Source organism: Bos mutus, chromosome 1, assembly GCF_027580195.1.
Source record: "Bos mutus isolate GX-2022 chromosome 1, NWIPB_WYAK_1.1, whole genome shotgun sequence".
Classification (NCBI taxonomy): domain Eukaryota; kingdom Metazoa; phylum Chordata; class Mammalia; order Artiodactyla; family Bovidae; genus Bos; species Bos mutus.
In genome coordinates, this window is record NC_091617.1 from 64,918,245 (window position 1) to 64,933,213 (window position 14,969).

Here is a 14,969-nt window from a genome sequence, read left to right on the forward strand (position 1 = left end):
AGCTGAACAGCTACATGTAAAACAATGAAATAGAACATTCCTTCACACCACATACAAAAATAAACTTAACAAGTTTAAAATACCTAAATGTTAGTTTATGACACCATTAAATTCCTAGAAGTGAACATAGGCAAAACTTTCTTTGACATAAATTGTAGCAATGTTTTCTTTGTTTAGTTTCCCAGGGCAAAAGCAATCAAAGCAAATGTAAAAGCTTTTGCATAGGAAAGAGAACCATCAAAATAATGAAAGACACCCTATATAATGGGAGAAAATATTTGCATACTATGCCTCTGACAAAGGGTTAATATCCAAAATGTACAAACAACTCATAAACTAAAAAACAAACAAACAAAGAATCCAATTTATAAAGATGGGAAGATCTAAAAAGATATTTTTCCAAAGAAGACATACAGATAGCTAACAGGCATATGAAAAGATGCTCAACACTGTTGATCTTTGCTGCTGCTGCTGCTAAGTCACTTCAGTCGTGTCTGACTCTGTGCGACCCCATAGACGGCAGCCCAACAGGCTCCCCGGTCCCTGGGATTCTCCAGGCAAGAACACTGGAGTGGGTTGCCATTTCCTTCTCCAATGCGTGAAAGTGAAGTCGCTTAGTCGTGTCTGATTCTTAGCGACCCCATGGACTGCAGCCTACCTACCAGGCTCCTCCATCCATGGGATTTTCCAGGCAAGAGTACTGGAGTGGGGTGCCGTTGATCTTTAGAGAAATGCAAATCAAAACCACAATGAGGTAGCACCTCATCCTAGTCAGAATGCCTTTCATAAAAAAAAAATCCACACTGATGTTGGAGGAGATGTGGAGAAAAGAGAATCCTTTTACACTATTGGTGAGAATGTAAATTGGTGCTGTTGCTATTGAGTGTTGTATGGATGTTTCTTAGAAAACTAAAAGTAGAACTACCACATGACCCAGTAACTCCACTCCTGAGGATGTATGCAGAAACAGTGAAAACTCTACTTTGTAAAGATACTTGCACACCAGTGTTGATAGCAGCACTGTTTACAATACCCAACACATGGAAGCCACTCAAATGCCTGTCAGTAGAGGACTGACTTGAGAAGATGTGGTACAGATATACCATAGGATATTACTCAGCCATAAAAAAGAATGAAATATTGCCATTTGCAGCAGTATGGATGAGCCTAGAGAATATTATGCTTAGTGAAATAAGTTAGAGAAAGACAAATATATATGATACCCTTAATGTTCTGGAATCTAAAAAAAATACAAATGAATCTATATACAAAAAAGACTCATAACAATAGAAAGCAAGTGTATGGTTGCCAAAGGGTACCAGGAAGAGGGAGGATCAAATTAGGAGAATGGGATTAACAAACCCAACTACTATACATAAAATAGATAAGCATCAAGGTTCTTGCTGTATACCACTTGGAATTATATACAGTATCTTATAATAACCTATGATGGAATATAATCTACAAAAACCCAAATCACCATGCTGAAACTAATACAATATTGTAAAGTGACTATACTTGAACTTAAAAATGTTAAAACTTACAAAATAAAAACTTGAAAAGTGCATTAAGTAAAAATTATAAGTCCATATCATGCATGATATGGCATGGCATCCAGTCTCATCAGTTCAGTTCAGTCGCTCAATCGTGTCTGACTCTTTGCGATGGCATGAACCGCAGTATGCCAGACATCCCTGTCCATCACCAACTCCCGGAGTCCACCTAAACCCATGTCCATTGTGTTGGTGATGCCGTCCAACCATCTCATCCTCTGTCGTCCCCTTCTCCTCCTGCCCTCAATCTTTCCCAGCATCAGGGTCTTTTCAAATGAGTCAGCTCTCCGCATCAGGTGGCCAAAGTATTGGAGTTTCAGCTTCAACATTAGTCCCTCCAATGAACTCAGGACTGATCTCCTTTAGGATTGATTGGTTGGATCTCCTTGCAGTCCAAGGGACTCTCAGGAGTCTTCTCCAACACCACAGTTCAAAAGCATCAATTCTTCGGCACTCAGCTTCCTTTGTAGTCCAACTCTCACATCCATACATGACCACTGGAAAAACCATAGCCTTGATGAGACAGACCTTTGTGGGCAAAGTAATGTCTCTGCTTTTTAATACGCTGTCTAGGTTGGTCATAACTTTCCTTCCAAGGAGCAAGTGTCTTTTAATTTCATGGCTGCAATCACCATCTGCAGTGATTTTGGAGCCCAGAACAATAAAGTCTGACACTGTTTCCCCATCTATTTACCATGAAGTGAAGGGACCAGATGCCATGATCTTAGTTTTCTGAATGCTGAGCTTTAAGCCAACTTTTTCACTCTCCTCTTTCACTTTCATCAAGAGGCTCTTTAGTTCCTCCTCACTTTCTGCCATAAGGGTGGTGTCATCTGCGTATTTGAAGTTATTGATGTTTCTCCCAGCAATCTTGATTCCAGCTTGTGCTTCCTTCAGCACAGCGTTTCTCATGATGTACTCTGCATATAAGTTAAATAAGCAGGGTGACAATATACAGCCTTGATATACTCCTTTTCCTATTTGGAACCAGTCTGTTGTTCCATGTCCAGTTCTAACTGTTGCTTCCTGACCTGCATATAGGTTTCTCAAGAGGCAGGTCAGGTGGTCTGGCATTCCCATCACTTTCAGAATTTTCCACAGTTTATTGTGATCCACACAGTCAAAGGCTTTGGCATAGTCAGCAAAGCAGAAATAGATGTTTTTCTAGAACTCTCTTGCTTTTTCAATGATCCAGTAGATGTTGGCAATTTGATCTCTGGTTCCTCTGCCTTTTCTAAAACCAGCTTGAACATCTGGAAGTTCACGGTTCATATACTGTTGAAGCCTGGCTTGGAGAATTTTGAACATTACTTTGCTAGCGTGTGAGATGAGTGCAATTGTGCGGTAGTCTGAGCATTCTTTTGCATTTCCTTTTTTTGGGATTGGAATGAAAACTGACCTTTTCCAGTCCTGTGGCCACTGCTGAGTTTTCCAAATTTGCTGACATATTGAGTGCAGCAGTTTCACAGCATTATCTTTTAGAATTTGAAATAGCTCAACTGGAATTCCATCACCTCCACTAGCTTTTTTCGTAGTGATGCTTCCTAAGGCCCACCTTACTTCACATTCCAGGATGTCTGGCTCTAGGTGTGTGGGAATGATCACACATTCGTGATTATCTGGGTCGTGAAGATCTCTTTTATACAGTCTTCTTTGTATTCTTACCACCTCTTTTAATATCTTCTGCATACCATTTCTGTCATATATTGTGCCCATCAAGAGATCTGTAGTCTTTCCCATTCTATTGTTTTCCTCTATTTCTTTTCATTGATCACTGAGGAAGGCTTTCTTATCTCTCCTTGCTGTTCTTTGGAACTATGCATTCAAATGGGTATATCTTTCCTTTTCTCCTTTGCCTTTATCTTTTCTTCTTTTCTCAGCTATTTGTCAAGGCTCCTCAGACAACCATTTTGCCTTTTTGTATTTCTTTTTCTTGGGGATGGTCTTGATCACTGCCTTCTCTACAATGTCATGAACCTCTGTCCACAGTTCAGGGACTCTGTCTATCAGATCTAATCCCTTAAATTTATTTGTCACTTCCACTGAATAACTGTAAGGGATTTGATTAGGTCAAAATGGTCTAGTGGTTTTTCCTACTTTCTTCGGTTTAAGTCTGAATTTTGCAATAAGGAATTCATGATCTGAGCACAGTCAGCTCCTGATCTTGTTTTTGCTGACTGTATAGAGCTTCTCCATCTTTGGTTGCAAAGAATATAATCCATCTGATTTTGGTGTTGACCATCTGGTGATGTCCATGTGTAGAGTCTTCTTTTGTGTTGTTGGAAGAGGGTGTTTGCTATGACCAGTGGATTCTCTTGACAAAACTCTGTTAGCCTTTGCCCTACTTCATTTTGGACTCCAGGGTCAAACTTGTGTGTTACTCCAGGTATTTCTTGACTTCCTACTTTTGCATTCCAGTCCCCTGTAATGAAAAGGACATCTTTTTGGGGTGTTAGATCCAGAAGGTCTAGAACTAGACCTAGAAAGGTTCATAGAACCACTCAATTTCAGCTTCTTCAGCATTACTGGTTGAGGCATAGACTTGGATTACTGTGTTAATGAATGATTTGGCTTGGAAAGGAACAGAGATCATTCTGGTGGAGAGGTCTGACAAAATGTGGTACCCTGGAGAAGGGAATGGCAAACAACTTCAGTATTCTTGCCTTAAAAACCCCATAAACAGTATGAAAAGGCAAAAAGATAAGACACTGAAAGATGAACTCCCCAGGTTGGTAGGTGCCCCATATGCTGCTGGAGATGAGTGGAGAAGTAACTCCAGAAAGAATGAAGAGATAGAGCCAAAGGAAAAACAGTGCCCAGTTGTTGATGTGACTGGTGATGGAAATAAAGTCCAATGCTGTAAAGAATAATATTGCATAGGAACCTGGAATGTTAGGTCCATGAATCAAGGTAAATTGGAAGTGGTAAAATAGGAGATGCAAGAGTGAACATCAACATTTTAGGAATCAGTGATTTAAAATGGACTGGAATGGGCAAATTTAACTCAGATGACCATTATATCTACTACTGTGGGCAAGAATCCCTTAGAAGAAATGGAGTGGCCCTCATAATCAACAAAAGTATCGAAATTCAGTTCTTGGGTAAAGTCTCAAAAATGACAAAATGATCTCTATTCAGTTCCAAGGCAATGGAATGTTACTCAGCCATAAAAAGGAACACATTTGGGTCAGTCCTAGTGAGGTGGGTGAACCTAGAGCCTATTATACAGAGTGAAGAAAGTCAGAAAAACAATTGTATACTAAAACATATATATGGATCTAGGAAGATGGTACTGATGAACCTATTTGCAGGGCAGCAGTGGAGACAGACTGAGAACAGACGTATGGTCACAGCTGGTGGTGGGAAGGAGAGGTATAGAGAGCAACATGGGAACATACATTACTGTAAATAAAATAGATAGCCGGTGGAAATTTGCTGTATGACTCAGGGAACTCAAACTGGGGCTCAATAACAACCTAGAGGGGTGAGATGGGGAGAGGGGTGAGAGGGATGTTCAAGTGTGAGGGGACATGGGTGAACCTATGGCTGATTCATGTTGACTTTTGATAGAAACAAATGCAATACTGTAAAGCAATTTTCTTTCAATTAAAAATAAATAAGACAGTAGCATTATTTGTGATGGCAGTATTATAATATCCCCAAACTACAAATGACTGGAGTAGACTGAATAAATTGTATTAAATTTCTCTAGCAATGAAAATGAACTTCATTTACATGTAACTATAATATTAGAAAAAAGTGAAACACTTATCAACAAGTAAAACTGACTTTCGGTATAAGAAGTCAGATTTGGGGAGATAGAAGTAATAATCAGGAGAAGCACAAGTCAACTGCTGGTAATATTCTATTTCTTGATGTAGTGATAATTACATGAGTTTCACTTTGTGATAACTAAGTGTTCAATTTATGTGTGTTATGCTTGAATTAAAGAGTAAAATATACAGTGTTTTTCACATAAGTGAGTAATTTTATTTCTAGAAATTTATCGCCTAAATATACTCTATTTGAGTGAAACTAAGTCATAAAGGATAGTCATTGTTGCATCGTTCATAGCAATGGCCTATGGCTTCCTCGAGTTCAGGCTGGTGAGTTAAGAGTTCTCACTCTGGTTTGGCTGCATTTTCTGGCCTCACCAGTTCAGGGCTAGGACTGTGACACTAGGTTGGAGATGATGCCCTCGAAATGTGGATTGACTGGCCGCTGGGTCAGGAAGCACACAGGTCTATTTTGGTAGTAATTTAATTAAATATTTATTAATATTAAAAACTGTATGGAGGTATTAACATTTATGAAAAAAAATTTTACCAAGTATGCAATATGAGTTTTGACAAATATACATGACAGTGTAAGTAATGTAAACACCAACAGACTAATTTTATAAACACTATTCATCACCTCAAAAGTTCCCTTGTGCCCTTTTATTACCTGTCACTACTTGGCCCTGTAAAACCACTGATTTGCTTTCTGTCACCATATTTTTAAATATATTATAATTTTATATAAATAGAAGCATAAATTATTTTGTTTTCTTCCACTTAGCATAATGTTTTTGTGATTTATCTGTGTTATTAATAATATTTGTGACTTGTTCATTTTCATTTCTGCATAATATTCCATTATGTGGATATAAAAAAATGTGTTGTATCTATTAACCATTGATGGAAATGTGAGTTTTTTCCAGTTTGGGACTATAAAGAATAAATCTACTATTAGCATTCAAGTAAAAGTCCTTATGTAACATTTATTTGTATTTTCATGGGTAAATAAGAGCAGAATTTCTCAGTCATGTGATAAGTATATATTTATGAGACAGAATAAACTGTTTTATAAAGAGGTTATATCATTTTGCATTTCTCTGAGAATGTATGAGGGTTTTGGTTTTACCACCTACCTGTCAACAGTGCATAGTGTTGATCTTTTCAGTTTTATCTACTCTGATGGGTTCGGTGGTATCTAATTGTGGTTTTAATTTACGTATTCCTGGTATCTAATTATGGTTGGCATCTTTCAAGTGCTATTTTCACATTTGTGCATGTTGTTTAACATGTGAAACATCTGTTTATATCTTTTGCCTACTTTTTAAATCAAATTATCTTATTATTACTGGGAGTTCTGTGAATATTCTGAATAAGAAATGTATTTTCCACAATCATGTTTTCCTCAACCTTCTTGAATATCTGGAATATTTTCCAAAGCACTTTTAACATCCTTTTCTGCCAATTTTACCATCTATTTTACTTCTAGATATGTTTCTGTTGATTTATTTTTCCCCCTGGTTATCAGTCTTTTTCTTAATTCTTTATATGCCTACTATTAATACTTTTCATGTAGTTAACATTGTGAATTTTATATTTATGATGATATTTTATTGGATTCTTTTCAGTAGTTTTCTGGAAGAAAGTTATGTTACTTAGAATAATTGTTTTTGAGCTTGTTTAGGATGGATCCAGAAAAGCCTCTAGTTTATGGCTAATTTGTTCCCACTACTGAAGTGACACCCCTGTATCTGTTTTCCCATGTATTTGGACATCTCAGCCTTGGATGAGCTTTGCAAATTACTCGTTTTACCTTTTTTGGTAGTTTGCTCCCAAGCCTGGGGTAGTTTTATTTACATGGGTGCACAGATCAGTACCCAGACAAAATCTGAAGAGAGCCATTCTATAAACCTCTGGTGTATTCTATCTGTGCTGCTCTCTTCTCTCTGGTATTTTGCCTTATAAATGCTCACTGCTTTTGCTGCATCAGACTCTGATTTCTGTCGCCTCAGTTCAACAAGACTTCTGATCTGTCCTTTGAGCTTTGGTTTCCTGTGCTCTAGCCTGGGAAATTTCTCCATCTGCTAAGCTAGAACACTTAAACTAGAATGCCTAAAGTTTATTTTGTTATCCTTCTTTCATCTTACTCTATGTTTCCTGTTGACCAGTATGTGAAAACTGTTGTTCAATATATTTTGTCCAGTTTTCTAGTTAAGGTATAAGATTAAATTCAACATCCTTTCAAATAACCATTGCCTCACCTCCCCAAACCTAAGGTATAACTTTCTAGTATTGTTATTTTTAAATTAATTTATTTATTTAAAAATCAATTGGAGGTAGTATTCTTATTTTTAACTCAAAATAAAAATAATTATTTTTGTTGGTGTCATACATTCTAGTTGCTTTTTTTCTCAAAATTGCATTTGGGAATTCTTTTATACCTGTAGGCAGAGGAACTACATTTTAACATTAAAAATTTAAGAGATATTAATTCACTACAATATGTAATACTGTACATAAAGAAATATTAAGATCAATTCTACTTTGTGTGGAAAATTTCAAAGTACTTTAATAACATTTCTGATTTGATGCTCATAAAAGCTCTGAACTAGATAAATCTAACATTGTAATTCTCATTACAAAGTAAAGAAACTAAGGCCTGGCAATATTTATTAATTTTTCTCAGTCACATAATCTATAAATGATGAGATGGGATCTTCTGACTCTTATAATGCTTTTTCCAGTTTCCAGAGTCAGTCTTCCTGGAAGATGTAGAACTTTATATGAAACAGCAAAACATCTAGTACGATAGAATTTTTCTTTTCACTTATTGTGAGAAAGGCAGTGAGGAGCAGTAGAAATAACTAGATTTACAGTAGCTGGTGACTCGTCCACAAGATTCAATCTAAGAAAATAACATGGAATTATTTAAAGTGAGGAAACAACATGCATAGAACTATTTTATATTTAATGTAGGAAGCAAAAAGCACAGATTTACAATTTTTCAGCTAGAAGTCGTGTTGTGAATGGAGAAAAAAAGAGTTTAGTATATGCCAACAGAGGAGCCTGGCAGGCTACAGTCCATGGGGTGGCAAAGAGTCAGACACGACTCAGCACAGCACAGTGGTTAAGGTGATCAAAATATCTGCTTAGGAGATCTTTAAGGGAGATTTAGTTAAGAAATTAATTCAAATAGTCTCTGTAGTTTAATAAATGGGACAAAATAAAGAACAAAAGATTGAGGATATTATTTAATTTTTATGAATGAAAATTCTCTCTCTTCATATCTACCATAGTATCAAAACCTTTGATATATGAAGTTAATCTTTATATAAAATTTTATGTTAAATATATACTCTATTTAATAAGAGAACTAATTTGGAACCCCAAAATTATGATTTTATTTGAAAAAGGCATCTAATTGCATACTTAAGTATCTGTAGCTATTAAAGTCTGACATTTCTTGACCTAGTTTCCCCTTCATAGCAGAAAGATTTTCTGCTTTTACAGAAGAATCACATAAAATCAAGTTATTAAAGAACAGGCTGAGTAATCACTACTTACATGAGAAAATATCTGAGAAAACATCATTGCAGGTCATTCCTGTTTTTTTGCAGTGGTCCTGGCTATTATACAAGGTTAACCTATCCTATCGGAGAAGGCAATGGCACCCCACTCCAGTACTCTTGCCTGGAAAATCCCATGGATGGAGGAGCCTAGTAGGCTGCAGTCCATGGGGTCGAAAAGAGTCGGACAAGACTGAGCGACTTCACTTTCACTTTTCACTTTCCTGCATTGGAGAAGGAAATGGCAACCCACTCCAGTGTTCTTGCCTGGAGAATCCCAGGGATGGGGGAGCCTGGTGGCTGCCGTCTATGGGGTCACACAGAGTCGGACACGACTGAAGTGACTTAGCAGCAGCAGCAACCTATCCTATATAAAAGACACCATTTCCTTCATGACTACCAATCACTGCCTGACTTACCCAATCCTAAAGCATTACTTTCCAATAATCATATTTATTTAATTCAGAGACAAAATAATAATGGTTGGTGTGATACATTATAGTTGTATTTTTTTTTTTCTCTCAGAGTTGCATTTGGGAACTGCAATGGGTTGGCTGTGGTGGATTTTATACAGAAGACTGTACTGTTAAGCATGGGGACCATTGACCTGTATAGATCAAGTGACATATACCAACGACAACCACGGTCTCCTCGAAAAAACAAGCAGTTCATTGCAGGTAGGAGATAAAACAAGATGATTATGAACTTATTTAGTTCACCTGTTTTTTTTTCCTTTAGATTTCTTGTCTTCTGTGATGCTATTCAAATGCACAGCAGTATAAAATCAGCATAATTTATAATGCCATGTAAGTAAAATTGGGCAGAAATATAGCAAGACTCTGAAAGGGTAAAGAAGTTGTTTAAACTTCAATTTGTTATTAATGTTAGGAAGCATCTCAATGTTCTTAAATTGAATTCCTAAGAAATAACAAAATAAGACACTATTGAATATAAAAATGCTAAGAAAATTAGTCTCTTTTGTTGAAAAAAACTACTTACAATGGTTGTGTGGGATAATTTTCTTCTAATATACTATAGCTTTAAAAATGTAACAATTATTCACCCATTATAATTTTTTAAATTAGCTCCATTTTTTAGCTGTCATTTTTTCTTGTTGGATGGTGACTTTCTTGGAGGTATTTTCACAAATGCAGTAAATGTTAATTAACATTTTACAGTGCTATGAAAGATGATATTTTTCTTGACAGGACAATTATAAAGGAAAATATATAAAGTTATTAAACAAGCCAAAATACTTTCTACATGTAATATCAAACTTTGATATGCCAAGTTATGCAATGGTTTACTGAAATTTCAGTAAATATCCAAATAGTTGGCTTTGTAAACATTGCCAATATTTTGTATATTTTCTGTCCACTGACATAGTTTAGTTGGTAAAAAAAACTGGTTGAGCTAAATGGTTTGCAGCTAGACATGCGTCTACAGTATTACATATTACATTATACAGTTTCTAAAATTTTCTGTATTTTTAAAACAATCAGTTGAATATTGACACTTTTACTAAATATACCAAGCGAAGACTATTATAAAGTAAAAAAAAAAAAAAAAGTAAATGATTGTAGGTTTTATTTTTTAAATTGTAAGTGTGCCAAATTTAACATATGAAAGTGATAATAAGTGAAGTTTCCCTTGGGACTAATAAAAAATTACCTGATATACTGAAATTCTTTGTTAATCTTTCTTTTGTAAGCCTCAACCCTTTCCAAATTTATAGTCTAGACTCTTTTCAGGAGCACAAAAGTTCTCCTTCAGAATCTGGGTTTTGTTCTTAGGGATCATGCATGCACAATTTCTCTATTCTGCCTTTCTTTCAAAAGCCAGTAGTCGTAGGAGCAGAACCTGTCTAGTTTTATATTTCTAGCACTCCTTTCAGCAATATTTTGGAGTGCTAGAAATATAAAACTAGATAGGTTCTCCTCCTTTGACTACTGGCTTTTGAAAGAAAAGCAGAATAGAGAAATTGTGCATGCATGTACCATGAGATTCCCTCATGATTGAGAAAGAGAAGGTTGATTTTTGAAAGTTTGTGTACTCTCTATAGATATTAGGGGAAAGTAAGCACTGTTTGTCTGCTGAAACACTAATTCAATCAGAAAAGCTGTGGATCTTAAGACAGTTTCTAAGTTACTTGCTGGAAATACACTGTGGGATGACAAAGTGCGTATTTTGACAAGAGATAATTCAATTATCATTTAATTTAAACTTACTGAGCCTCAAAAATTATGATTGGAACTCAGAATTTTAATGATTCAAAAATTGGGAAAAACTGGGATGAAGTAAACTATGCTTGTATTTAGTTATATAATGAGTACTCACTTTGTTATTAAAAAAAAAAAACTAAACTCCTTAGGCTTTCTTGTTAATACTGAAAATTAAAGACAACCATTTTTATATTTATGACATAACATAAATTATTTATAAGCTAAATAAGTTTACTATGTAAAATGCATGTAAGAGAAATGCCATTTATTTTTATAAGAGACTTGATTGAATAAAATTACTACAGCATACTCATCATTCATCTATCACCTCTTACTTTCTAATTAATTTATTTTTTTAATATCTCCTTTCTAATTTGATTACCTAAACTTGCTGCAATTTCTTCATCTTGGCTGTTCTAGATTCTGGTATGATATCACTTCCTTTCACTTTAGACTATTTTTCTCTCTTCCTTCTGCCTGCTGCTGATGCTGGTGTTCTGGCATGTTCCAAAGACAACTTTTGCATGCGTGGCCTGTCTAACTTTTATCCTGATTTAACGAAACGGATCCGTACTTCCTATCAGAGTAAGTTCTATAAAGCTTAGGCAAATAGCTTTTTTAAGTCATAATGCTTGAGTTAAATCCATACACCTGTGCTCAGTAATGTGTTTGTTAAAACACATTCAGCATGCATGCAAATTTTTGTTTTGTTATGGAAATGCAACCTGATAATTTTAATAAAAATTACATAACCACTTCAAATAGTTATTGTCAAATACCTATTTACCCATATTCATTGTTTCAGTGTTTCTTTCAAATCATGCATACCATGTGTTGTTAGTCCACGAGCCATTGTCTTTTGTTTTGAGGAGGAAGAGCCATGGTGTCCTTGTAAATAATAAACCTGATAATCTAGTATCAATAATAATGGAATGGTTATTTTGGAAACTTTGTGCCTTTGGCCATTTTAGAAAATTATTGTAACCAGGGCCACAATATTTGCTTTTTCCAGTATAAGTAGATTTCTTGGAGCCAAATATTTCCAATGTCTGATGCTTTGCATTCAAATAGAATATGCAAATAAACATTTATTTATTTATTTTAGGAGCCAAACACTGACATTGGGAAATTAAGGTTGTAAATAAAAGTCAGTAATGGTAACTCTTACTGTGGTAGCAAATGCAAATCTGAAAATGGTGGAGTCAGATATTCTTAAAAATGATGCAGAAAGAATGAAGAGTGAGAGTATGATTAGAGATGCAGATATTAGTGATGCTATGGGTGAATATTTATTGGTATGAAAAGATGTGTATATATGTTAATCTATGCTATGTTTGAGAACATTTGCTTAACAATACATATAAGATGATATCATGTTTGTATAAAATATACACATATGGATACACACACGTTTGTTGCTCTTATTCTGCATTTCTTCAGACCTCACCTCACCAGCTTGTAGATATTTAACAAAATTACATCACTTATAAAAATCTAAAACTTTGTGTTCCATTAACTAAAGGATGTTAGTACTATTGAAATCCTTTAAAATTTCTGGGGCCCAGAGGTGACTTATTTTTGCTCATAACTATTCCCTAGGTATTACTGGAACACAGCCAAACTCATTCATTTACGTATTGTCTGTGGCTGCTTCCAAGTTACAATGGCAGAGTTGAGTAGTTGCAACAGAAACCATTTGGCCCATGAGACTTAAATATTTACTGTCTTGCTCTTCACATGAAAAATTTGCTGACCTCTCTGCTATACTGTTCATTACCCATCCCCTGCCACCTAAAAGGGTCCAGCCAAAACTTTTCCTAAAAATAGTCTCTAGGTGGTTTAACATACATATTCAAACTTCAGAATCCTAGTCTAGCCTTCCCATGGTGGAATCCGCCTATTGTGTGTGTGTATATGTGAATGTATCCATCTGTACAGACGGAAGAAGTTTCTGGAACATGAGATTGTAAATTTTATAAATTTCTTTTAATATATTTTATTGTATTTCTATAATAAACATGTAATGCTTTTATAGTAAAAGAAATTGGATACTGAGAATAAGAAGCAGGCACTTAGTTAAACTATATGAAGTCTATAATATCAACCATGATATAAAGCTTAAATGTCATTTACCTTGATTACTTCAATAATCTTATGTTGTCTTCAGAATAAAAAAAAAAAAGATTTTAAACCTTCCTTCAGGGTACTCTAAAATATAATTCCTATCTACATCTTCAAATGAATTTTCTACTCCACCTATAAAAACACTCCTTTTAAGTCAGTGTGTGGCTTTTACTACACTTATAAGTGGAACTCTCTGGAAACTTTCCTTAGATTTCACTCTCTTTAGTAAACCTTTCCTGCTACCATCAGAGTGCTTTGCACCATTTCCTTAATTTAAAATGTCTACAATGCCCACAGTGTACAGACTTGGACACAATAGATTCTGAACCACTTAAGTGGTACTTAGGTTTGTTTGTGTTTTAATGCATACGCTCTACCTTTATAAGTGCACAAAGAGAACCTGAAGACCATATGTAAATTTCTTGTTATCCTCTTACACCAGCACAACTATGAGCTCAGTAAGTCAGTGATGATGGTAGTGGGATAGAGTCTGACCGGTGATGCTTTTCACTCACATGAACAACGGGAGACTTTTCAAATTTGACAAATGAGAGTAGACATGGCTTCTGTAGTTACTGGATTCACTGGAACTTAGAAAAGAAATCATAGTTTCTTCTAAACAAAGAATTAAAGTGTCAAGACATAAGAAAAATCAATCCTTAGAAGGCCATAAAGAGATGCTACATGTCTTCCGTGAAACTATGATTTGTAAATGAAATGAAATGCTTTGGAAAAAGCAGGAGACATAGGGTCAGAAGGTTTATATCAAGTTCTTTCTTTTCTTCTTACTGACTAGACATTACATTTATATCTTAAGCAAATAATTTAACTGCTCTGAGTTTCTTTTTTCTCATAAAGTAAAATCATAATCCCTACTTACCCTTTAGAGATTTTTGGAACTTTTCAAGATTAGTGTTTATAATAGCACTGCTATAAATATTAGACATTATTTTTCTATAATTATCGTCATAGAAGATGAAAGCCACACCACAGGTTAGATAACTTTTGCAGAATACAACAAATTTATGGAAGATTTAGGGCTAACATCCAGTCAGCTGCTTCATTGCCTAGTGCTTTTTACTTTTTACTTGTGATAATGACAAATTTTGCTAGTTGAAAATTGCTAATAATACCATTTGAACCAAAGGAGTAAAAAGTATGCTTAGGGTAGAACATTGTCAGAAACTGTGCTTATGCATCAGTTTCTAGTTATGCAATGAGGGAATCCATTGGAAAGTTTCAATCCTATGTAGATATTTTCTTTCTTTCACTGCATAGTTTTTTCAGAGTATGGGGAGTCATAACAGATCCTGGATACACAAATCAGAAGCATAAAGAAAAATTGGAGAAAAGGGGGGAAGATAATAGAGGAGAATTAGAAAAGAGAGTCAAATATTTTTAAAAAATGATTGGAGAAAGTCAGGAAAGAAGGAAGAGTAAAACAAAGAATAAGAGGAATGCCTCAAAGAACAAATAAATGGGAAAAGTCCATTCATTTAAAGAATATTTATTAAGCATCATCTGTGTCAAATATTTTTTGGTACTAGATATTTAATGAATAAAATAATTATGGTCTCTTCCCTCAATTTATAAGATAAAACATACAAAGAAATTTCTAGACATACAATTATAGTTGAAAAAAGATAATGCTGTCAAAGAAAAAAAATGGAAAAGGGGCTGATTTTTGAATGTGTTGTCAGTGAAGGCCTATCTGAGGAAGAAGCATTT

The 14,969-nt window shown here is 35.0% G+C and overlaps 1 protein-coding gene across 3 annotated transcripts in view; it reads left to right on the plus strand.

Moving 5' to 3' along the window:
- STXBP5L (syntaxin binding protein 5L) overlaps window positions 1–14,969 on the plus strand; it is a 338,367-nt gene that overhangs the window by 220,564 nt on the left and 102,834 nt on the right. For all 3 annotated transcript variants that reach the window (XM_070369985.1, XM_070369991.1, XM_070369994.1), the window contains exon 19: window positions 9,421–9,572. In XM_070369985.1, the coding sequence (XP_070226086.1) occupies window positions 9,421–9,572 (152 nt within the window). The remainder of the gene's footprint in view (window positions 1–9,420; window positions 9,573–14,969) is intronic.